At 43.6% G+C, this 25217-nt stretch overlaps 1 protein-coding gene across 1 annotated transcript; it reads left to right on the forward strand.

The window, feature by feature from the left end:
- Window positions 1–23017: 23017 nt before the first annotated feature.
- On the forward strand, window positions 23018–23548 carry LOC145793469 (uncharacterized). The gene has a single exon (XM_082876301.1). It carries the CDS (start codon window positions 23018–23020, stop codon window positions 23546–23548), a length of 531 nt encoding a protein of 176 aa, XP_082732427.1.
- The last annotated feature ends 1669 nt before the right edge of the window (window positions 23549–25217 follow it).

Here is a 25217-nt window from a genome sequence, read left to right on the forward strand (position 1 = left end):
GTGGGGATGTATTTTCTGAATACCAACACGTGGCATGGTGACGCCGACGTGTCAGCCGAGGTGCCACGTGTCCTGGTAGTTAAGCCGAGATAATCTCGGAGAAGCCGAGGTTATCTCCGAAGATATCGGAATCCGAGATGAGAGACAAGAGTCCTAAGACGAAGAGGGGACTTAACCTAGATAAGGATAAAACTCTTAGGGAGTTTATCTTTATCTCTTAAAGAATCCAAAGTAAACATTGATATGAAGTTCATAGAAGTCATACTTCAAGTGGGACTTGGATTGAGTATATTATAAAAGAGAGGCACCCCCATGGGTCTAAGGTATGCAATTTATGTTTTGAGTATTCAGTTTAGCACTTGATTTATCTTTGAGAGATATACTGACTTGATCGTCGGAGTGCCCCCGGGTGGAAGAACCACCGCCGGAGCTTTTTCCTTCTGTTACAGGTTGCTAAAGCCATCTATTCAGCCTGTGCTCTCCAGCTGATCGTTAAACGGGCAATGTGGTCAGATTTTCACCCACACAATTTGGCGCCGTCTGTGGGAACGAAGGAAGAATAGATGGCCAGTAGCGGACAACAGGAAAAAACTGGGGATGACGCTCCCACTGGGAGTGGCAAACCAATTGATCTTGACATTGAAGGAGACAACCACAATACAGAAGCCCGTGACCAGGGTCACAGAGAGAACGACGTCATCCCAGAAGGCGACACGTCAAAAAAGACAGACCAAGGAAAGTACTACAATGAAGATAACCTCCAGGAATGGAGGGACAGGTGCCTACGGAGGGATGAGGAAGTGAAAGAACTGGCGAACAAGTTGGCGGACCTTCAGTCAGTCGTCAACTTCATGATGCAGAATAATGTTATGTAGCCACCATACCCGCTGCAAGATACGCCGATACCAGCGACCAACACCCAGAAGGGTGGAAGAAAAACAATCCCCGAGGTCCCTCAGCATACCAGGAGAGGAAGGCATTCTCACCAGCCTTCCAGGGAAGTCGGACGGGAAAAGCCGAGGCAAGAAGAGTCCCGAAGGACGCACCACATGAAGAATCCAGACCCCAAAGAACATCGACATGTTCAGGGGCAAGTACTCCACTTTGACACAACCCATGAAGAAAGATCCAAACGGACCCACCACGAGGCCGAAAGCAGTGTACCAAAAAGACTAAAATCCAAAGACAGCCGAGCTCTAGGGAGGAGCAAAGAAGACCTAAGGGACTACCTCAAGAGGAGGCAGCAGAATGCAGAAGCCGAGGTAAACTCCCCAGCAAAACCGAAGACAGCCTTCTCGGTGGAACTGGACAAATTCGAACCACCCAAGAGATTCAGTATGCCGAGGTTTCAAATCTATGATGGTAAGTCAGATCCAAACTTTCATGTTGGGTTATACCCGAATTCAATGGCATTATATAGCGAAAATGAGCCGTTGCTCTGCAAAGTATTCCCCTCATCCTTTGGGGAAATTGCATCCGATTGGTTCCATAAATTACCAAAAGGAAGCATAAAGACATGGGAGGGCCTGGCCGAGATGTTTGTAGCCAGGTTCGTCACCAACAAGCTACAACCCCTGAGGGCTGATGCTTTGATGGCTCTAAGAATCACCAAGGAAGAAGGCCTTAGGGCCTATGCGAAGAGGTACTACGAGGTGTTCAACCGAATACCCGAATGCAACCAGGAGGTAGCAGTCGTGTCTTTCAAGAACGGCCTGAAAGATGACTGCCCATTACGGAAGTCTCTGGCAAAAACATTGCCAAAAAGCATGGAAGAACTCATGGCAAGAATTGAGAAATACGCCAGGGCCGAAGAGGACACATCGGGAAACAAAGAGGTAAAGCAAGAAAAGGGAAACGGCTCGCCGAAGCGAGGCCGAGGCAACAATGGACCGACCAAACAAGAAACAGAGTTGAGGAATAAACAGGCGGTAACAACGGTATTCCGAATCCCAATCCATAAAGTCTTAGATCAGATTCGAAACCAACCATATTTCAGGGCTCCGGCAAGAGCACCAGGGGAATTAATGGAAAGGAACGTTGGTAGGCGTTGTGCCTACCACAATGAAGAAGGGCACCCAACTCAAGGATGCAGAGCCCTGAAAGCACACTTGGAGGACCTGGTAAGACAAGGCCTTCTGAGGGACCTGGTCGATGAAGCCAGGACAAGGGAAGAACAGGCAAGGTTGCCACAAGCACCAGCAGCACCCCCACCCCCAGCACAACTACCACAAGCAGGAGGACCAAGGGTGGTTAATGTAATCCACTCAAGGGTCAACGAAAACGAAGTCAGAGGGGAGACCCAGAGGGTAAGACATTTACAGCATGTCTACCAAGTTGGGGAAAAAAGACATCGGCCAGAAGAATGCCAAGGGCCAATCATAGCCTTTACTGAAGCCGACCTGGAATTGGTCCAACATCCGCATAATGATGCCTTGGTAGTATCCCTCCAGGTTGGGGAATACCAAGTGAAACGCATCTTAATAGATCAAGGCAGCTCTTGTGACATCATGTATGTCAGATGTTACAAGGAGCTGGGCCTTCACCCTGATGACTTAGAACAATCCAACGGCCCGATGGTCGGCTTTAATGGAACGCCGACATGGCCACTGGGCGCAACAAGCTTGGAAGTACAAGCCGGCACTAAGAAGGTCAAGACGGAATTTCTGGTAATTGACACACCCTCACCATACAACATCATCTTGGGAAGGCCATGGTTGCATGCAATGGGGGCAGTTCCCTCAACGTTGCATCAACTACTTCGGTTCCCAATAGAGCATGGGATTGAAGAGATCAGAGGAGATCAACTGCAGGCAAAAAATTGCTCCATGGCAGTAATGAAGTCCACCTGCAGCATACGAGAACCAGGGAAAGTCGAAATCGAAGATGAAGCCATAGAAGTCTTGGAAGATGTCGGCAAAGAACCAGCCGAGAAAAGCGAAGAGGCGCTAAAGAAAATCCTCGTCCAGGAGGGCGACAAAGAACGATTTTTTCTTCTCGGCTCAAGCTTAGCTAGAGAAGAGGAAAAAGAACTGGAAGATTTTTTAAGGGCAAACATAGAGGCGTTCGCCTGGACACCTTATGAAATGCCTGGCATTGACCCCGAGGTCACTTGCCACAATCTGAATGTCGACAGATCGGCAAAACCTGTGATTCAACGAGCCAGAAGACCGACGTTGATGCACGTCGAAGCAGTAGAGGAAGAGGTAGACAGACTCCTTGAAGCCAGGGCCATCTGAGAAGTTCAGTACCCAACATGGCTGTCCAACACAGTAGTAGTAAAAAAGAAGAATGGTAAGTGGAGGGTTTGTGTAGACTTTACCAACCTCAACAAAGCTTGCCCCAAAGACAGCTTTCCTCTACCCAAAATCGACCAACTGGTAGACGCCACCTCGGGACATGAAAGGATGAGTTTTTTGGATGCATACAGAGGGTACCACCAGATTGCTATGTACCCTCCAGATGAGGAGAAAACCGCGTTCATCACCCCGAAAGGCCTGTACTGTTACAAGGTAATGCCTTTTGGGCTGAAAAACGCAAGAGCAACCTATCAGAGGTTAGTGACAAAGATGTTTAAACACCTGATTGGCAAAACAGTAGAAGTTTACATCGATGACATGGTCGTAAAGACCAAGGAATCAAAAGGTCATCTTGCCGACCTAAAAGAGATCTTTGACATACTCAAAAGATATCGGCTCCGACTCAACGCCTCGAAGTGTGCCTTTGGAGTTGGGTCAGGTAAATTTCTAGGATATCTGGTAACAAGAAAGGGCATTGAGGCCAGCCCAGACCAAATCAAGGCCATCCTGGAACTGCAGAGCCCGACATCGGCAAAGCAAGTTCAAGTGCTTACTGGAAGGGCCGCAGCCCTAAACAGATTCATCAGCAGAAGCTCAGACAAGGGCAGACCCTTCTTTAACCTGGTGAAAAAAGCCACAGACTTCCTATGGACAGAAGAATGTGAAGCTGCCTTAGCCGACCTAAAAAAGTACTTGACCACAACCCCGGTCCTTTCCAACCCAGTTCCAGGGGAGAAATTGTTTTTGCACTTAGCAGTCTCTGAACACGCAGTCAGTGCAGTACTAATCCGAGAGGAAAAAGGGGAGCAGAAGGCTGTCTATTATGTAAGTAAGACTTTGGCTGACGCAGAAACAAGATACCTACCACTGGAAAAATTAATGCTGGCCTTAGTAATGGCTTCAAAAAAGTTGAGCCATTACTTTCAGGCACACAAGATTGTGGTTCTAACAGAGCACCCACTAAAGTCCTTGTTGCAACAAGGAGACTTAACAGGAAGGATAGCAAAATGGGCAGTAACTCTGGGCCAATTTGACCTGGAGTTTAGGCTGAGAACAGCCATAAAGGGCCAAGTTTTGGCCGACTTCGTCGTAGAACTCACACCTGAAGCCATCGCACATCGGGCTCCGCTGAGCCAAGATGAGCATTGTCCCAATAAGCAAAAGAAATCCCAGCCAAAAAAGCAAGAGAAGGAGAAGCTCCGACCCTGCAGCATCTACATCGGGGATTCATTCAGACTATTCATCGACGGCAGTTCAAACCGCCAGGGAGCAGGGGCAGGAGTACTGCTGATATCTCCAGATGGAGAAATAGTAGAACAGTCCATCCGTTTGGGGTTCAAAGCCTCCAACAATGAAGCAGAATACGAAGCATTAATTGCAGGACTAAAACTGGCAGCAGCAGCAGAAGCAGATGAGGTAATTGTTTTTTGTGATTCATAACTCATTGTTAACCAGTCAACAGGAGAATTTAGAGCCAGGGACGAAAGAATGTCGGCATATGCAAAGGAAGTCATCAGATTGGCAGCCCTATTCCAGAACTATAGATTACTCCAAGTTAGCCGAGATGACAACACCCACGCCGACGCGTTAGCTAACCTGGCCAGTTCAATTCAAACTGGAAAACCAAGGACAATTATGATCGACTACATGTCGGCCCCGAGCATAGATAAACAGAGCACCGAACAAGAAGCAATGTGCGTGGGCTTGGGACCAAGCTGGATGGATGCAATCATTGCATTCCTAAAAGAGGGGAAGCTGCCAGAAGACCATAAAGAAGCACATAAAATTAGACTGAAATCGGCCAGATTCAGCCTAACAGCAGAAGGCCATCTCTACAGGAGGTCCTTCACTGGACCACTTTTAAGGTGCGTACACCCTTTGCAGGTTGAAGATTTTCTTTACGAGATTCATGAAGGAATTTGTGGAAGCCATGCTGGGGGCAGATCGTTAGTCCACAGGGCCATTACCCAGGGGTATTGGTGGCCCTACATGCAAAAGGATGCCGAAGCCTACGTAAAGAAGTGTGAACAATGTCAAAGGTTTGCACCTTTGATACATCAGCCAGCTGCCGACCTGAATCCAGTATCCAGCCCTTGGCCGTTTGCCCAATGGGGCATGGATCTGGTTGGACAACTTCCCCAGGCAACTGGGCAGAGAAAATACTTGCTGGTAGCAACAGACTACTTTACAAAATGGATAGAGGCAGAACCTCTTGCCAAAATCCGAGATGTGGACGTCAAGAATTTTATATGGAGAAACATTATCACCAGATTTGGGATTCCAAGAGCAATAGTCGCCGACAACGGAACACAGTTCGACAGCAAACTTATCAAAAACTTTTGTGCAAAATTCAAGATCAAGAATTATTTCTCGACACCTAGTTTTCCTCAAAGCAATGGGCAAGCAGAGGCATCCAACAAAGTAATCCTGGACGGAATAAAGAAGAGGCTGCAGGCAGCAAAAGGAAAGTGGGTAGACGAATTGCCCAACGTACTTTGGGCATATCGGACTACGCCGAGAAGATCAACGGGAGAATCCCCCTTTGCCATGGCTTATGGTATAGAAGCAGTCATCCCATTAGAAATCGGCATCCCAGGGATCCGAACCCAGGGAGTAGAAAATGGCACCAATGACATACTCTTAGCCCGAGATCTGGATTTGTTGGAAGAACGAAGAGAGAAAGCTGCAATTCAGCTTGCAGTATACCAGCAACAGCTTGCCAGAGCTTACAACAAAAAGGTTAATCCAAGAGGTTTTCAAGTCGGCGACCTAGTCCTAAGAAAAGTCGTTGGGAACAAGAAGGATCCCAGGGAAGGCAAGCTTGGCCCAAACTGGGAAGGACCCTACAGAATTACTTAAGTATTAGGCAATGGAGCTTATCAGCTTGAGGACAACGAGGGCAAAGCATTGCCCAGACCTTGGAATACTTGTAATTTGAAATTTTTCTATCATTAGATATACATCATTGTTTGGCCGATATCATTAATAAAGTCTCTTCAGAATTCTTTCAACACATATGATTGATAAAGTTATACATTGTTGTTTATTGAAAACGTAATTAATGTGAACCCAAGTCAAACTCAAGTTCACATTGGGGGCAAAGAATAAACCGAGATGATTCCTAATTCACTTGTTGAAATTTGTAGCAATTTACAAGTTGAAGCTAAGCCGAGATTGTTCCTTAATTCACTTGTTGAAATTTGTAGCAATTTACAAGTTTGAATTAAGTTGATTCCTTATCTTCACTTGTTGAAATTTGTAGCAATTTACAAGTTGAAGTTAAGCCGACATTATTTCTTAATTCACTTGTTGAAATTTGTAGCAATTTACAAGTTGGAATTAAGCTGATTCCTTATCTTCACTTGTTGAAATTTGTAGCAATTTACAAGTCAAAGTTAAACCGAGATTATTTCTTAATTCACTTGTTGAAATTTGTAGCAATTTACAAGTTGGAATTAAGCTGATTCCTTATCTTCACTTGTTGAAATTTGTAGCAATTTACAAGTTGAAGTTAAGCCGAGATTATTTCTTAATTCACTTGTTGAAATTTGTAGCAATTTACAAGTTGGAATTAAGCTGATTCCTTATCTTCACTTGTTGAAATTTGTAGCAATTTACAAGTTGAAGTTAAGCCGAGATTGTTCCTTAATTCACTTGTTGAAATTTGTAGCAATTTACAAGTTGGAATTAAGCTGATTCCTTATCTTCACTTGTTGAAATTTGTAGCAATTTACAAGTTGAAGTTAAGCCGAGATTATTCCTTAATTCACTTGTTGAAATTTGTAACAATTTACAAGTTGAAGTTAAACCGATATTATTGCTTAAGTTCTCATAGCAATATGTGGGTTACTTAACCCTAAGGAAAAAACTTAACACTTGTTGAAATTTGTAGCAATTCACAAGTTTATGTTAAGCCGACATATGATCACCCGCTGAGGTATACAGAAATTTACAGGTTAAAATAAAGGCTAAGTATATTGTTTACTACTTGTTGAAATTTGTAGCAATTTACAAGTAGGATAGATCGAGATCACTGTTTGATACTTATTTGGGAAGAAACTTGCAAAGTTTACACTCAGAAATATATGTTTTATACTTGTTAAAATTTATGAAAAGTTTGCAGGTCAGTATCTTGCCGAAGTAAAAGTTTTGTAGTTATACCCGAGGTATGTAACCCCGAGAAGATTGCACAAAGGAAGCAACATGCAGAAGCATGCGAAAAATTTCTAAGTACAAGACTATGCAGAAGCAGTCAACAGAACATCACAAGATTAAAACATCCAAAGGAAGAACAGTTGCAGTTACATATTGAAAAAACCACGTCGGCCAAAAGAAGGAGTTTTGCATTATCCAGAAAGTAAAAGAGTACAAAATGCAAAAAACAGAAAAAGAAGGAAAAAGGTACAAAAGGCATTTTTTTCAAGATTCTTCAGTGTTAGCCACTGCAGGGACTGGGACCTCGGACGACTCTGATGGTACCTCGTCGGCCACTTTTTCCGCTTGTATCTCGGCATCAATCTCTGCGATTGTTGACTCAACGCTTCTTTCTATCAAGAGAAGATCGGACGACAGCTGCCCAGTGACAATTTCCTTGGTTGCCCCCTCAACCTCATCACCCTCCTCATCCAAGGTTAAGTCCATAACCTGCTCAGTAGGAGGAGGGGACTTGGCTTCGACGGCATCCTTGGGTTTTCTCACCAAGGCTTCTTCATTGGTTTCCTTATCTTCATCCTCGGCATCAGCCTCAGACTTTGATTCGCCTTCAGGTGGAGGTGGAGGAAATGGTAAAGGAATAGTGTCTGCCTGGCGCAATGGCGAGTCAGCAGGAAGATCAAGCTTATTTATCAGGGACATCCAACCAAGAGAAAATCCCCTGTTGCATGCCTGCCTGACTTGAAGTTTGTAGTCCTCTGCGACGTCAGCCATGCCCTGGGCATAGGCCTTTTTGTCGGCCTCTTTGACTTCGGCCTCTTTGGTGGCCAGAGCTTGCTGAAGTTCTTTCTCCGCCTGGGCCTTCTTAGCCTCAACATCTCTTTTCTCGGCCTCAGCAACTTTTTTCACGGCCTCGGCAGATTCGGCCTTCTCAAGAGCTAAAGTTTGGGCCTTAGTAGCCGCCTCGGCCTGATCTTCCAATTTCTTCATCCTTGATTCAAGAGATCTGATCTCCTTCTTCATGGAAGATGCTTCCCTCTTCATATCAACCAATCTTTGCCGGTTTTCAAAAGATTGCATTGAGAATGAATGGGCGTGCTGAATGGCCTAAGGAAAAACAGAAGTGTTAGAAAATATTTTCAGTAGAAAACAGAAGGAAAAATCACAAATGCAAATAGAAATGCTTACCTGAACAGAATGTTGGAGCATGAGAGCATAATTCTCATACTCATTAAGCTTAGCATTCCGCTCTAAATCATTTGGAAGCAGAAAAGCAGTGCTAAGGGCGACACCAACGTTAATATCGTCGGCACTTTCACTGGCCATGATAGGCCTATCCTCCAGAGTTAGTTCAGGAGCCCATGGAACATCGGGCTTCTTTGACGCTGAGGTCGTCGCAGACGATGACCTTGGCCTCTTTGATTATGTAGACCCTGAGGGTTGACCCTCAGCTGACCTCTTGGTTGAAGCAGAGGTTGATTTTCTGCTTTCTGCCAGCTTTGAAATAGGCACAGCATCCTCAGCTTCGGCATCTGTAGCCTTGGCCTTAGGCTGAGCCTTTTTTCTCTTTGGTTTTGGTGGGAGCATTGATTGCGTTGGTGCAGCTTCGGCGTCAGTTGGAAGATCGGCGAGAAGGTCTTGAACAACAGGCCTTGGACGAACCATCTCGGCAGTCTTTACAAGCCTTCGTCGACGTTTACGTTCAGGAATTGGTATTAAGTAGGGGGCCGAAGTTGATGGAAGATCGGCTGGGTCAGATGTAGACTCTTGATCTGTTCGGGATGTAGAAGCAGTTAAAGTTGTGGCCGTGGGTGGAGAAAGGCTCTTCTTCCTTTTTCTTGGGACGTCGGGTAAAGTGGATTTGTATGTAGGGATAAAGTTTAGTAACAGTGGGGCTTTTCGTTTATGGATTGGAAGGTTAAGAAGTGTTTTCAGATCTGTTCCTGGGAAGAAGGATTGACGAAAATTTTTCGGTGGCTGATGAAGATCTGCAGGACAAAGAAACAGACGTTAGAAACAAAAAGTATTAAAGACTTAAATAAAAACAACTAAGTGTTGACTCAGGGCTCTTACTCTTGCCCTCTGTAATTGTTCGAGGAAGAGGGTAGAGGTGGACATCTTCATCTGGGCCAAATTCCCAATTTCCAGAAGCAATGAGAAAATCATCTCCAGCCCCCTTGTTGGAGTCTGGGAGGTCGGCTACAATTTTGTACTGAGTAGATCTCGGCTTAAGGTAATAGACAAAACCCCTATCCTTCAGGTCGAGAGGGCACATGGTATAACAATATTGAAGGTCGGCCAGAGTGATTCTAAGATTTTCCTGCCTAGCTAAAGCTATAATACCGTTAATCACCCTATATGAGTTGATAGTAAGTTGCATAGGGTTCAGCCTGTAGAAATAAAGAACTTCACGAAAGAGGGGATGAAGTGGAAGCCGAAGTCCACATTCGGTAAAAGCTACTATAGGAAAAGGCATTGTATGATCTGTGGGCATGATGGTATCATTATCCCCAGCCAGCTTAAGGTGAACATCGGCTGGGATAGAGAATTCATGCCTAAAGTATTCAAGTTTTGTTGGGGTATTTACCCTATGCCTCCACATACCCATTATGTCAATTTTAAATATGTTTTAGAATATGGGCGTTTTTAGGAAGGGTTACAAGAACCTCGGTAAAGATCTAAGAAATGGCTGATAAGGCTTATTTCAGTTTTCCCTAAATTTGAAGGTTCTACGCACAAATCTCAAACCAAAGCACTATAAAGATCAAGATTGAAGGCACAGATCTGGGACAGATACAAAAAAGAGAAAACAAAGACGAAGTTTCAGATTCAAGAACAAAGATGGACTATCAGAAACAACGAAGAATACAAAGGGATAAAGGTCAAGAATTATGGCAAGAAAAGTATTGAAACAGTACAAGTGTTCAGAGTATGGGAGAAATTGAGCAACAAAGCAGTAATGGTAAATACACATAAAGAGAATAGAAGAATTAAAAGAAAGGGTCTTACCAGAACAAATGAAGCTGGGGCAATGTTTGCCGAGCTCAGAAACCGGTTGCAACAGCGAAGAAGGCTTCGCAAGAATGAGGGATTAAGAGCAGTTCCAGAAGAGAGATCGAAGCAATGGCAGAACTGAAGAGGAAATAACTTTCAGAGAGAGAAAGAGCAAGAAGACAGAATGAAAAAGTGAAAGAAAAAATAGAGGCAAAGGAAAAGTTTTGTCAAAAACGTGAAACGGCGGCAAAAATAGGGCAATTATTACGCCTAGAGCAACGCACGCGTCAGACGGCGCAGACGAATGAACAGACAGCTTTCAGGCGCGTCACCGACACGCTCCAATGAAGACAAAACACGTGAAAGGAACGATTAGATATGCATGACAGCTCATGCGCGTGGGAGAGTACGATCGAAGCCTTGTTCTCCGAAGAGAACATATCGGCTAAAAGTGGATAATCTTGGCTAATCAGTTTTTGAGCCATTACTCAGAAAAGAAGTGACAAAATATCGGAATAGGTTCCATCACCTCAGAATGTCGAGGTAATAGAACCTAGGGGGCAGTTGTGGGGATGTATTTTCTGAATACCAACACGTGGCATGGTGACGCCGACGTGTCAGCCGAGGTGCCACGTGTCCTGGTAGTTAAGCCGAGATAATCTCGTAGAAGCCGAGGTTATCTCCGAAGATATCGGAATCCGAGATGAGAGACAAGAGTCCTAAGACGAAGAGGGGACTTAACCTAGATAAGGATAAAGCTCTCAGGGAGTTTATCTTTATCTCTTAAAGAATCCAAAGTAAACATTGATATGAAGTTCATAGAAGTCATACTTCAAGTCGGACTTGGATTGAGTATATTATAAAAGAGAGGCACCCCCATGGGTCTAAGATATGCAATTTATGTTTTGAGTATTCAGTTTAGCACTTGATTTATCTTTGAGAGATATACTGACTTGATCGTCGGAGTGCCCCCGGGTGGAAGAACCACCGCCGGAGCTTTTTCCTTCTGTTACAGGTTGCTAAAGCCATCTATTCAGCCTGTGCTCTCCAGCTGATCGTTAAACGGGCAGTGTGGTCAGATTTCACCCACACAATATTATAATAATATTGCATAGATTATCAACATATGGAGCATGCATGAATGTGATATTGTTAATTAACTCGACAGTCAAATGGACCTGTACTTATGAACTTATGGTAAGGGTTTGACATTCAGACCATATTTGATTCACTGCATTGACCATATGGTACTACCAAATGTTGCATGCAATTTGAATATATTTATACATTTATATACATAGAAGAATTTTATAATGCATACCCCCTTATGATATACGCATTTAATTATGCCACACACCTTTTTAAGTGTTTTCCTAGATTAATAATAAAGAAAATGTTATAAATTCTAAATTTTTTATCAAATAAATGATTAAATGTCTGACATAGATGTAAGGTTTACAAAATTACAGTTTACAAAATTGCGAACCCATACTCATAAGAGACATTTGGTCATTTATTTGATAAAAAAATTGACATTCCTAACATTATCTAATAATAAAGTTGTTGATTACATGCACGGGTCCCATTATTGTTTTCATACGATTGATTTCTATGATGGAAAATGCTATGGATCCCAAACAAATTACCAAATTTTCTACCAAACCTCTCACATGGGTGTGAGATCCACACAAATCAAATGTGTGTGGGTCCCACACCCATGTGAGAAATTTGGTAAAAAATTTGATAATTTGTTTGGGTCCCTAGCATAACTCTTCTATGATTTGCAAAAACTGTGCAATTCTTCAATTGTATGAATTACTTGACTTGCCAACTACCTCATTTATCAATAGGGCTTGGGCTTGTTTTATAATGGGTTAAATAATTCAAAAGATTTTTTAAAATTAGGATAAATTACAAACATACCTTTTAAAGTTTGATTAAAATACAAATTACTCTCAGTAGTTTTAAAAATTACAATTCACTCCTAAGATTTCTAATTTCATAACAAATTGCTCATTTTATTAATAAATTATCAAGTCAATTAACAGTTTTTAATGATGTTAGAAATATGTTTCGATTAATAATTTAGGTAATTTTATTATTGTATAGGAGAGCAATTATGAATTTCATTTTTTTAGTTAATTCTGTTAATAAAAAAATACTAACAAAGAGGTATTTGTAATTTTACAAACCACAAGGGCGCAATCTGTATTTTAAGCAAACTTCAAGAGATATATTTGTAATTTATCCAAAAAATTATAAAAAAAATTAATTTATTCTTTTATTTTTTTTTCATTTCTTTTTATAAAAAATAAAAAATAATTAAAATAGCCAATTCTCTCAAAACAATCCTTATTTTTAAGATGAATAGTAAATCTTTTAGTTCAATTTTAATTAATATATGTAATTTGTAGATGATTTGCAAGTGATTATGAGTATTCAAAATCTATTTTGCAAAAGTGGGTTCAATGTGATCCTACTTTAAAATATTCATCATCAACAAAGAAAAATACAGAAGAAAAAAAAAAAAGAGAAATAAAATACATAAAAAAGTAGTTGTAGTGGGAAATTATACTTTTTTTTTTTTGAACGACGAAAGTTGTATAACTAGATCAAGGCTAAAAGCCTAACAAAACCCAACAGGGGGCTTACAAACCCAATTGGGGGGGAGAACTCCGTTAAGAAAGGCCCTCGCTGTCCAATGGGCAGCATAATTAGCCTCGCAAGAAGTCCATAAAAAGGAAAAATTACATTGGATAGCCATACTGCGTGTTAGTGTATATTAGTGCTTGTAATGATGTTAGTAGGTTAGTACTTGTCTTTATTAAACATTACTTTAAGTTAGTGTTTGGCTACTTTCGACCACTTTCCTATTCAGGTTTGTAATCCTCTCCTATATAAGGAGCTTCTAACATTGCTAAAGACACAACATATATCAATCATAATAGATACAATTTATTCTCTCTGTAATTCTCTCTCTATCAATTTATCTTACATGGTATCAGAGCTAGGTTAACAACTTAGTAATTCCGCTTCACCGGCGGACGGCATCCTCGCCTTGGCCGCCCGCCGGACCTCTACACATACCTTCACTCCGCTGCCACAAATTCTGCTCATAGTCCACCTTCTATGGTTTCAGGGTTAAGCCCAACACAGGCCAGACAAGCTCTAGATCTTACCACCATGTCTTCGAGCTCAGGCTCCATCATGGACCGGGCCGATCCGGTTAACCCGTCTAGGCAAGTAACATGGTTGGTGAGAACACTATTGAGCCATGAATGGGCATACTCGGCTATCCTTTTCTCAATTGCCACCACAGAGTCCATCACTCTATCCATTGACAGTTCCATCAACTCCAGGCAATCTGCTAGAGCCCCTTGCTCTCTCTTGTCGTTGATCCGATGGCTGATACCGCCTGCTGTCTCGATAGTCTTTCGTATGCCCGATGTGGATTTCTTCAAGAAGGCCTGCAGCAAATCAGGGCCCTTCATTTGCATCAAAATTTCAGGGGGAGCAATGTTTACTTTGCTTACACTCTAGTGGGTGTCCATGGCTCCGGCCATCTCTCCTATAATGGAGCTCTTGCAGCCGTGTTCACCGAAGGGTTGTGTTCACTGAAGGGTTGATCTTCCTCTTCATTTCATCATTTGGGTTGCGCACAACACTTGCTCAACTTATTTCAAAACCAGTCCGAATCTCCTCCATCGCTGGAATCGGACTCTTCCTTGCTTTCATCGGTTTACAAAACAACCAAGGCGTTGGACTCATCGCCGCTAACAGCCACACACACAAGCTCCACCTTTCTCTTTCTCTAGCATGGAACACACACACAGTCGTTCAACAGCTCCGCATACTATCAATGCCCGGTAGAAATGGAAGCACAGTCGTTCTCTTTCAGATCTGAGCAAGAGAGATACACACACACAGAACACACCCACTCGATACTGCACTCTCTCTCAACCTGATCTCTCCCTCTTTTTCGGGGTTCAAGACTGGGTTGGTGGTTGTTGATGTAGAAAAAAGGAACGGAGCTACACAACACAGCAACACAACTTCTCCCCACACTCAAACCGTTCTATCTCTACAAATCTTGGTGGTGTTAATCGCATATATCAGTGGTGGGGTGGCCAAGTATCTGCAGCTGCAGCTGCAGCAGCAGCAACGCCCGTGTTTCTTCTGTTCCAGTCACCACATCGCAGTAGCAACAGCCATGGGAACCACCTCTGCACCGAGCCACCACCAGCTCTCTCTCTCTCTCTCAGTTTCCAGATGAACCACCGTCCAAGCTAAAGCATGATGAGCGCAGAATCTTCACGAAGCTCTCTCTCTCTCTCTCTCTGGGTGTGTCTCATCTTCCACCATTTTTCAGCTCCTCCACAAACCCATTCTTCTTCTTTTTTATTTTATTTTATTTCTTTCTTTATCATATGTGGGTCCTTTAATCTCTCCTTCACGCATACCCTTTTCCCGAAGACAAAGCTACCAATCAAAGAATAAACGTAACATAACAAAAAAAAAAAAAAAACAAAATCCTTACAAGTTTTAAAGACATGGATACTTTCTGCATTCTCTTCTCTTTCTTTCTTTTTGCTTTTCTTATCATGACACCCACATGGGCATGTCCCTTTGCTTTTGACAAACTATTTTTCTTTTCCTTCCTCTTATTCTCGTATTTATCCTTTTCCTTTTTCATATATATATATATATATATATTCCAGCAACCAACAACACTTTTTTTTTCATTACTTAATTTATTCTATACTTTAATACCATGAGCTGTCTCATTTTTCACCATCCTTTTTTTTTTTCAAAAACTCTTGCTGATTCACATTACCTCCACTTTCCTTTTATTTATTTTATTTTATCTTACTTTTTTCGTAATAAAAAAAAAAACAAACAAACAAACAAACAAAAACAAAAACAAAAACAAAAACAAAAAAACCTTTCTCTCATTTTTTTTTTTTTTAACATCTTCACTTTGTGTTGAGCTGTTTTGCTCCACTTTATCAATCCCTTTATTTCAACCTCAAATAGGTTTCTATCTTCACACCTATTTGAGTTTGAGGGGGGGTTATACATATATCATGGTGAGCATGGTTACACACCATGCAAACCACCCAAGCTAATGAGCATGGTTATATACCATGGGAACCACCCAAGCCACCCCATGGCGCACTCCCTATGTCGCCCCCTTGGTGCACCACCACAATCTTCTACAACGGTCCGACATGACCCTGTAAACTGTCCCGACATTGATTCCGGTTAGCTTCTACAACGGTTCGGCATGACCCCATAAACTGTCCTGACATTGATTCCGTTTAGCTTCTACAACGGTCTGGCATGACCCCGTAAACTGTCCCAACATTGATTCCGGTTAGCTCCTACAACGGTCTGACACAACCATACAGTGTCTTCACCAACGGTTCTGACACGACCATACATTGTCTCCTATCCTATTTTATTTTTTAGTTTGTTTTCTTGTTTTGTTACTCTCTCCAAACTCAAGTTGGTTAATCCTCCTTGAGTTTGAGGGGGGCTGTTAGTGTATATTAGTGCTTGTAATGATGTTAGTAGGTTAGTACTTGTCTTTATTAAACATTACTTTAAGTTAGTGTTCGGCTACTTTCGGCCACTTTCCTATTCAGGTTTGTAATCCTCTCCTATATAAGGAGCTTCTAACATTGTTAAAGACACAACATATATCAATCATAATACATACAATTTATTCTCTCTGTAATTCTCCCTCTATCAATTTATCTTACACTGTGAGTATCTTCAATGATAGGAGCACAGTCCTAAGGAGCATCATCCTTTGAGACACACAAACAGATCACAACTTTGTTATTCCTGCAATTTCCACCTGAGATAAATTGAGGGACCGGGCCATTAGACACGCCCAACAAATTGCTATAGCTTCACCCTACATGATTGAACCCACTTCCTCAAAGCGAACAGCTCCGTCCACAAGTGAGCCTCTGCTATCTCAGATAATCACAGCCATTGAGGCTCTTGATGAACCAGGTCTGAGGGCCATGTCACAGTTAGCTTTCAACTTTCCCTACTGAAGGGGAGTCTACGTTCTTGCAATAGTTTGCGGAGTTCTCCAACGATTGGAATTAGGCTGATTGGGTTGTAGCACCGTCGCATGTTCGCAAAAGTTCTTTTCAGCTTTAAAGGTCACAGAGCAAAGGTCAATGGGATGGTGGTTGAAGACAGAGTCATTCCGACATTTCCAAATATGCCAAGCCAGCCACAACAGCTTACAAAAATACTCCCGTCTATTAGACTTGTTCTGAATATCGTGGAACAAATCGCAGGTCCAATGTTGGATTGAAACAATGGGCCCAGAGCTGAGATTGATGTTTAAATTGCTCCTAAACCACACAGCCCTCGTCCAATCACAGCCGCACAACAAATGCTCCATTGTTTCAGATTCCAAATGGCATATGGGACATACCTCATCCTTTGCACAATGACGTCGGAATATGTTAGCTTTGGAGGCCAGCAGATTATTGCATACCAGCCACCAAAAATGTCAAAGTTTAGAAGGAATCGGTAAAGTCCATAAGAATTTCCAAAACAAATCTGGTATTTGAAACAAAGAGATGGCCTGTCCTCACTTAGACTCTGTTGATATGTAATTTCCGTACGGTACCTGGACTTAACTAAATAGATACCTTTCGGATCATGATGCCAAATCAAACGATCAACTTGTTCTTCAATCGCAATGGGGATGATACAGGTTTGACTAACCTCCTCCGGTGAGACCACCTATTACAGCACATCTTTCTGCCAACATTTGGAATTGGGGTTGATAGCATCGCTAACAGTAACTAAAGGGCATCCCGTGGGTTTTCGAGATTTCACGCGGAAGTCTTAAGATGCTCTGACCCATTCGTCGTCCCAGAACTTGATGGATTTCCCACTGTAGACCTGCCATCTAACCCCCCGGTTTAGTACCTTATGACCTTCCAAAATACTAGTCCAAGCCCACGATGCTCGAGGACCTTTTTTGGCATTCCAAAAATATGAATTAGGATAATACCTGCCTTTAAAAAATTTTGCACAAAAGGAATTGGGATATTTGCACAACCGCCAACCTTAACGGGCCAACAAGACTTTATTGAAAGATCGAAAATCCCAGAATCCCATTCCTCCTTGGAGCTTGGGCATGGTCATCTTCTCCCACACGGCCCAATGAATGCCTTTGCTCTTGGGGTCACTTTTCCACCAGAAGTTGCTCAATAGTGAATTTAATTCAGCACATATCTGTTTTGGAAAAAGGAAGCAAGCCATTGCGTAGGAGGGAATAGCTTGGGCAACCGATTTGAGAAGAATTTCCCGACCCGCTGATGATAATAATTTAAGCTTCCAGCCTTGAAGCTTGTCACGCACCTTCTCTATAATGAAATTGTAGGTCTCACGTTTGGATCTTTCCCAACAAGCTGGTAAACCCAAATATCTTGAATCTAGTTTAACAGGGGCAATGCGCATGACATCACAGACTTCTCTTTGAAGCTCTGCACTAGTGTTAGCTGAGAACTGGATTCCTGACTTTTCAAAGTTAATTTGTTGGCTCGAAGCGCAACCGTAAACATCTAAAATTCTGAGAATTTCTTGACATTAAACCGCATCCACTTTGAGAAACAAGAGAACATCGTCGGCAAAGAAAAGATGTGATAGCATTGGGTAACCTCTACTAATTTTAATGCCAGAGAATCTTTTTTCTTCCAAGCTCTGTTGGAGGAGTTTGGATAAAACCTCTGCCACAAGGAGAAATAGGTAAGGAGAAAAAAGGTCCCCTTGCTGGATGCCTCTAGAAAGTGTAAAGGTTGTTCGCTCAACCCCATTAACAATCATGGAAAAAGTAACCGTGGATACACATTGCATCACCCAATTATTCCACATTTCATGAAATCCCATCTTGTGCAAAACCTCTTCCAAAAAATCTCATTGGACCCTATTATAGGCTTTGTTGAAATCAAGCTTGGCAGTCATGTCCGACTGTGTGCCCCTTTTGTGCAATTTAAGATAATGAAAAGCTTCATGGGCCACCAAAATGTTGTCTTTGATCATGCATCTAGGAACAAACGCCTACTAGGTTGGAGAAACAATCATCCCCAAAACTTTCTTCAAGTGAATCACTAGAACTTTGGTAATGATTTTGAGTGTAAAGTTGCATAAACTGATTGGTCGGGAATGAAAAACATCTCAGGTGCCGTAACCTTTGGGATTAAAACCAAGTTAGTTTGGTTTAACTCGTTCAACAGCAACCCAGTCTCAAAAAAATTCCGAACTGCTGTACACACATCCTTCCCAATCACACCCCAATACTAATGGTAAAAGAAACCAGGGTACCCATCTGGTCCAGGTGCTTTAACAGAACCCAATTGAAACACTACAGATTTAATGTCATTGTCCGTCACTGCCTTGGTTAACTACAAATTCATTTCGGTAGTGATAACACGGTCCACCACACTTAAAGCTTCCTCCATGTCACGATTTGCCGTAGAAGAAAACAAGTTGGTAAAATGGTCATACAAATGGATGTTAATTTGCTCATCTGAGTCTAACCATACCCCATGGGCATCCTTGAGGCGAACTAATTGGTTTCTTTATCTGCACTAGTTGAGCGTTGCATGAAAAAATGTCGTGTTCTTATCCCTGTAAGATAGCCAATTAACCTGAGACCATTGATAGATAAACATCTCCTCTCTTAACAGGTAATCCTGCAGTTGGGACGGGATAGAAATTTGGTCCTGACAATTCTGAGGTGTGGGAGCAAGTCTGGAGATAAGCCAGTTGAATTTTACACTTTGCAATCTACTTCTTGTTATTGCCAAATTTGTGCCGGCTCTAAGATAATAATTCCTTGTGACATGACTCCAAACGGTGGACCTATCGGAACATAGGGGAATCAAAATTTGGTGATGCCCAAGCACGCTTGATGACTTCCCCACAATCTGGATTGGACACCCACATTGATTCCAATTTAAACACTCAAGGAACTCTTTTTGGTGGGACACAACATTTAACAACAAGCGGACAATGATCGAAGCCAATGATGCTCTCATGGAACACTTGTGCATAAGGAAAACGATCCCTCTATGCCACCGAGGCAAAAGCTTTGTCTAACCTCTCGCGAATATTGGCATCCCCAATTTGGTTATTTGTCTAGTTGTAAGCAGTACCTTTGAAACCCAAATCCATTAGTGCACATTCCGAGAGCATAAATTGAAACATGTCAATTTGAGATCTACTACACTCCATACCACCTAGTTTTTCCCACATAGAGCCAACTTGGTTGAAATCGCCCATACACAATCATGGATAACTATTGCTTTTGGCTTGATTAATCAAGAGGTTCTAAAACTCCTTACGTTGCAACCTATTTGGGGAGCATAGACAAAAGAGATCACTTACGCCCTATTTGGAAAGCCATTCCCAACAATGCACCGCATGAGATGTTTGGACTTAAAACGAACATCCAGATTAATATCATCTACCCACCAGAGAGCAAGTCTACCAGATACCCCATCAGGATTAACATAACAACTGTTCAGAAATTGAAGCCTTCGACGAATCTTCTCCAGTTTGGAGGTTTTATTCTTTGTTTCCATCAAGAATACCATAGATAAGCGATGGGTTGCGAACAACCCTTTGAGGATCTGGACTGTCAGAGGTCGCCCTATCCCCTGACAGTTCTAGTTGAGCATCAACATAGAGTTCGTGGCTGTTGAGGGTCAGCCACCAGAACCCTTGCCGTAGCATTCTGAGTTTCAGTCAAAAAGCTGCTGGGGACTTGAGAACACCAAGTTTCCCTGTGTTCTTGGCTCTAAGAAATAGGAACCTGCACTAGAGCTCCATCAGTAATCTCCCTCTCCAAATTGGCCCCAAGACTAGCATCCAACTCTTGTTACAGGCCTCATCCAAATTTTCTAAGCTTGGAGTATTTCCGTCCCCTATCAGTCCGAGACATTTTCCCTTTTTTGTCTGAAACCACTACGAGAAGCTCACGTTCATCACATATGGTAGTCGTTTTGATCCTTTTGGGTGGTCCTTCTTCTCATAGCTGATCATGGGCCTTTCTTTTAATGGATAAGTCTTGGAAAAAGGAGGCCATGCTCTTGTCAAGAGCTTGATCCATAAAAGAAAGGCTAGTGGGGCTAGAGCTTGGGCTAATTTCCTCAATACTTATCTCAGGGATTGGACTAGTACCACTTCCACAACTATGTGAATGTCTTACAATGAGGTTTGACATAGGTGGGCCCATAGGGGCTTTTGGCCCACCACTTAGAGCCTAATGCATAACTCAAACACTACAGCCCAACATTGTTGGAACCCAATGTTGCACCAAGGACCAATGATACTTAAACACTAGCCAACAGAAGAACCAGTCACGTAGGTAGACAAAGATCCTGCAGATTTATTACACCACGCATCAGCTATTAATGAGCTCCTCTGTAGCATTTAATGTGATAACCCCTTCATGTCGAGGCAAAATGGCTTCACCATGAACAAGGCAAGCTAAAACGTAGGCTTTTGGCCAATATGACAGGTCAGAGTGGACAAGGAAATGATGAGCAATGGATATAAGCAAGCTTCTAAGACAAAAAGAACGTTAAGTTCTTGATCACCATCCTATCTTTGCATTCCATCACTCTCTCCTCTAACTTGCTCATCGGAGGGTTCGCTGAACTCTTGTGCAGATTTCTCTGTGGGCCCAGCAATCGGACAATGGTTTAGGAGGCTTGGATCAACCCAACCCATTCTATCAAGAGCTAAAAGCATTATTAGTTGGCACCGTCTGTGGGAAGCTTCTACTCCGTGTGACAATCGTGCATTGTTGCCGGAGACCTACTCTTGATAATTCGTCCTTGCCACTCACCGGGGTAGATGGTCACAATAAGATCCATGGCTTCTCAACACAACGTTGCCGACCCCCAAGCCGACCCTCCTAACCCAAACAACCCCCCGAGTATTTCACAGAACTCACCAACAGCATCAACCACCTAGTCGAACAAAACCAAGCCCTGATCAACGTTTTGCTTCAACAGACCTCCCTGTGCCTCCTCCACCACCACAAGATATCCCACATAACTGAGAATGAACTCTGAGCCATCTCTCCCAACAGGCCCACCCCTCAAACTTGGAGGGTTTGCGACCCCTACCCCAAGATATGAATCCACCACTTCGGGGTCTACGTCCGCTGGTCCAAGCACCTGCTCTTGAGGGAGAGGCCAATAGTATCCAACCCTCATTGCATTTTAGGGATGACAACGTCCTTGTCTGGGATGCGGAGCTCTGAGCCATGAAACTCCAGCTTTAAGGAGTCATGCAGAACATACAGAATAAACCCTCCACAACAGCCAACTCACCATTTGTCGCCTCCATTAGAGACAAACCCTTACCTCCAAAGTTCAAAATGCCCTCAATCGACTCTTTCAACGGTACAACGGACCCCGTCGACCACTCGGAGACTTACAGGACCTTAATGATCCTCCATGCTTTTCTTGATAAGATTATGTGTTGGGCTTTTCTCGTAACGCGCAAGGAGTCGGCTCAACTCTGGTTCAGTCAGCTGCTGATGGACTCCGTCTCTACTTTCCAACACCTAAGTGATTCTTTTCTTAGCCATTTCATTGGTGCCCAGCGCTAACGACACCTGATCACTTAGCTCCTCACCGTCTGTCAGACGGAAAGGGAATCGTTGCGTAGCTTTGTCACTCGTTTCGACACCGAGGCCTTGCAGGTGGCGGAAAATGATGGCAAGGTCATTCTCACGGCTTTCATGGCTAGTCTACGATCATCCGGCTTCCTTTTCTCCCTCTCCAAAAACCCTCCAACCTCCATGGCAACCCTCCTCTCTAAAGCCCAAAAATATATGAATGCCGAAAATTCTCTAGCCGCCCGACATGATTCTACAACCAAAAACCCAACCCTCAGAGAAAAGAGAAAGGAATCTGAAACTAGAACCACCCAGTACACACAGCAAACACCTTAGTATACCAACCGACCTGCTCGAGCCGACCGGTCGACACTTACCTGACCGCCTGGCCGGTTTGAATGGTACACTCCCCTCAATTCCCCCATCGAACAAGTCTTTAACCAGATCCAACGAGATTATCCCCTGAAATGGCCACAACCATCGATGTCTCCTTCTAACCGGCGAGACCAGTCCAAATACTGCCGTTTCCATCAAGACCATGGCCACAATATCGAGGAGTGTATTAACCTTAAAGACCAGGTCGAGAGCTTGATATGCCAAGGGCGTCTTAGTCGGTTCACGGCAGCCCATCCCCAACAACGGCCAAGGACCGAACATACCAGAGGTAACCACCGACACACCCCTTCCCGACAACCCGCACAACCTAGCCAAGGCAATGATCGACCCCCACCATAACCCCGAGCACAAGGCAACCCTGTCTCTCCGGTTGGAGAGATCAGAGTCATTTCCAGCGGGCTCGCATGCAGAGGACCATCCCATTCGGCCCAACGAGCAGAACTTAGAAAAATTAGGCAGGGCTCCGATAAAGAAGTCGCAACATTAGACCGCCCTTTCACCCAAACAGTGGATGGAACCCATCACCTTTACGGAGGCCGATTGCACAGGCATCCGCTACCCTCATGATGACCCCCTCGTCATCTCTGCTCTCTTGTCTAATTACAAAGTTAGACGAGCGCTTGTCGACAATGGTAGCTCTTCAGATATCATCTTCCTGAACGTCTATCGCCAACTCAAGGTCGGAGAGGAAAGATTATCCCCTCTCCAAACCCCGTTGGTCGGCTTCACGGGGGATCGGGTGACCTCCATAGGTTCCATCGATCTTCACATTACCATCAGAGAGTATCCACGGCAGACCACCAAGTTACTCATTTTCGTTGTCATCGACTGTCCTTCCGCTTATAACATCATCTTCGGCTGCACAGCCCTTAACGCTTTTCAAGCTGTTATGTCCACATATCATCTGGCCATGAAGTTTTCTACCGACCTCGGGATTGGCATTGTGAGGGGAGAGCAGATTGTGGCTAGAGAATGCTATGTCGCTTCACTCAAAGAGGTCAAGCTGAAGGAGGCTATGATCATCGAAGGACTTGACGTCTAAGACGAAGATGAATTAGTCAGAGGGGAACCAGTGAAAGAACTTGTTAAAGTCCTCATCGACCACACCAACCCAACAAAAACAGCCAAGATCGGCAGCCAACTATCCTCCCAAGCCAAGGCCGGCCTCACAGCCCTCCTAACCGAGCACAATGATGTATTTTCCTAGACCCATTCTGACATGCCGAGTATCGATCCCTCTTCATCATGCATCGTCTCAGTATTGAGCCCTGCTTCCGACCTTTCTGCCAGAAGCAGCGTGTCTTTCACCCAGAACGCAACGCCCTTATCGCCTTTAAGGTCAACCAACTATTGAAGGCACGATTTGTCAAGAACGTGGGCTACCCCAGATGGCTGTCAAATGTGGTCCTAGTCCGTAAAAACAACAGAAAATGGCGACTCTGCGTCGACTACTCCGACCTTAACCGAGCTTGCTCCAAAGATAGTTATCTTCTCCGCGCATAGATCTGCTTGTCGACGTCACTACCGGCCATCAGATGCTTAGTTTCATGGACGCCTTCTTTGGCTACAATCAAATTCTAATGCACCCAGCTGACCAGGAATACATCTCCTTTATCACTGACCGGGGAACTTACCATTATCGTGTTATGCCATTTGGGTTAAAAAATGCCAGAGCAACTTACCAACGGTTAGTTAATGCCGTATTTCATCACCAGCTAGGTCGGAACATGGAAGTGTATGCCGATAATATGCTTGTCAAGAGCAAACTCTCCTCTGATCATCTGACAGACCTATGGGAGACTTTTGACACCCTACGCAAGTATCAAATGAAGCTGAATTCAGAGAAATGCACCTTCGGTGTAGGATCTGGGAAATTTTTAGGTTGTATGGTTAGTCAGCGGGGTATCGAGGCCAACCCTGAAAAAATCAGGGCCCTGATAGAAGTGCAGTCTCCCAGAACTGTCAAAGAGGTTTAACGGCTTACCGGCAGAGTTGCCGCCCTCAACCGTTTTATTTCCCATGCAACAAACAAGTGCCTCTCCTTTTTCAAAGTCCTTTGATAGGCCTTTGAGTGGACCACCGAATCCGAAGAGGCCATTCAACAATTGAAGCAGTGCATGGCTAACCCCCTATTACTCTCCCAGGCGCTCTTAGGTGAGACCCTTTTTCTCTACTTAGCCGTGTCGAGCACTGCAGTCAGTGCGGCCCTCATCAGGGAGGACGACTCAGTACAATATCCGGTTTATTACATTAGCCGAGCTCTCAAGGGGGCAGAACAAAACTACCCTCTACTAGAAAAAATGGCCCTTGCCTTAGTCATAGCCTCAAGACGACGTTATTTCCAAGCTCACTCCATAGTAGTCCTCACTGACCAACCTTTGAAGAAGGTAATGCAACAACCAGAGTTATCCGGCAGACTTATGCATTGGTCTGTCAAGCTCAGCCAATTTGATATCTCTTACCGGCCTCGAATAGCGATCAAGGATAGGCTGTCGCCAATGTTATCTTGGAATTCACCAATCCCACCCCAACCACGCTCCCTCCACCCAGGCAATTCAATACTGAGGCAGAAGATCCCCACTCCTGGACCCTCAATGTCAATGGATCATCCCGCAAAGAAGGTAGTGGGGCTGGTCTCATCCTCACCGCCCCCGAGGGCTGTTATTTCAAGTGTGCTCTCCGCTTCTTGTTCGACGCCAGCAATAAAAAGG

This window comes from Camellia sinensis, chromosome 6 (assembly GCF_055761805.1).
Source record: "Camellia sinensis isolate YWXY chromosome 6, ASM5576180v1, whole genome shotgun sequence".
Lineage (NCBI taxonomy): Eukaryota > Viridiplantae > Streptophyta > Magnoliopsida > Ericales > Theaceae > Camellia > Camellia sinensis.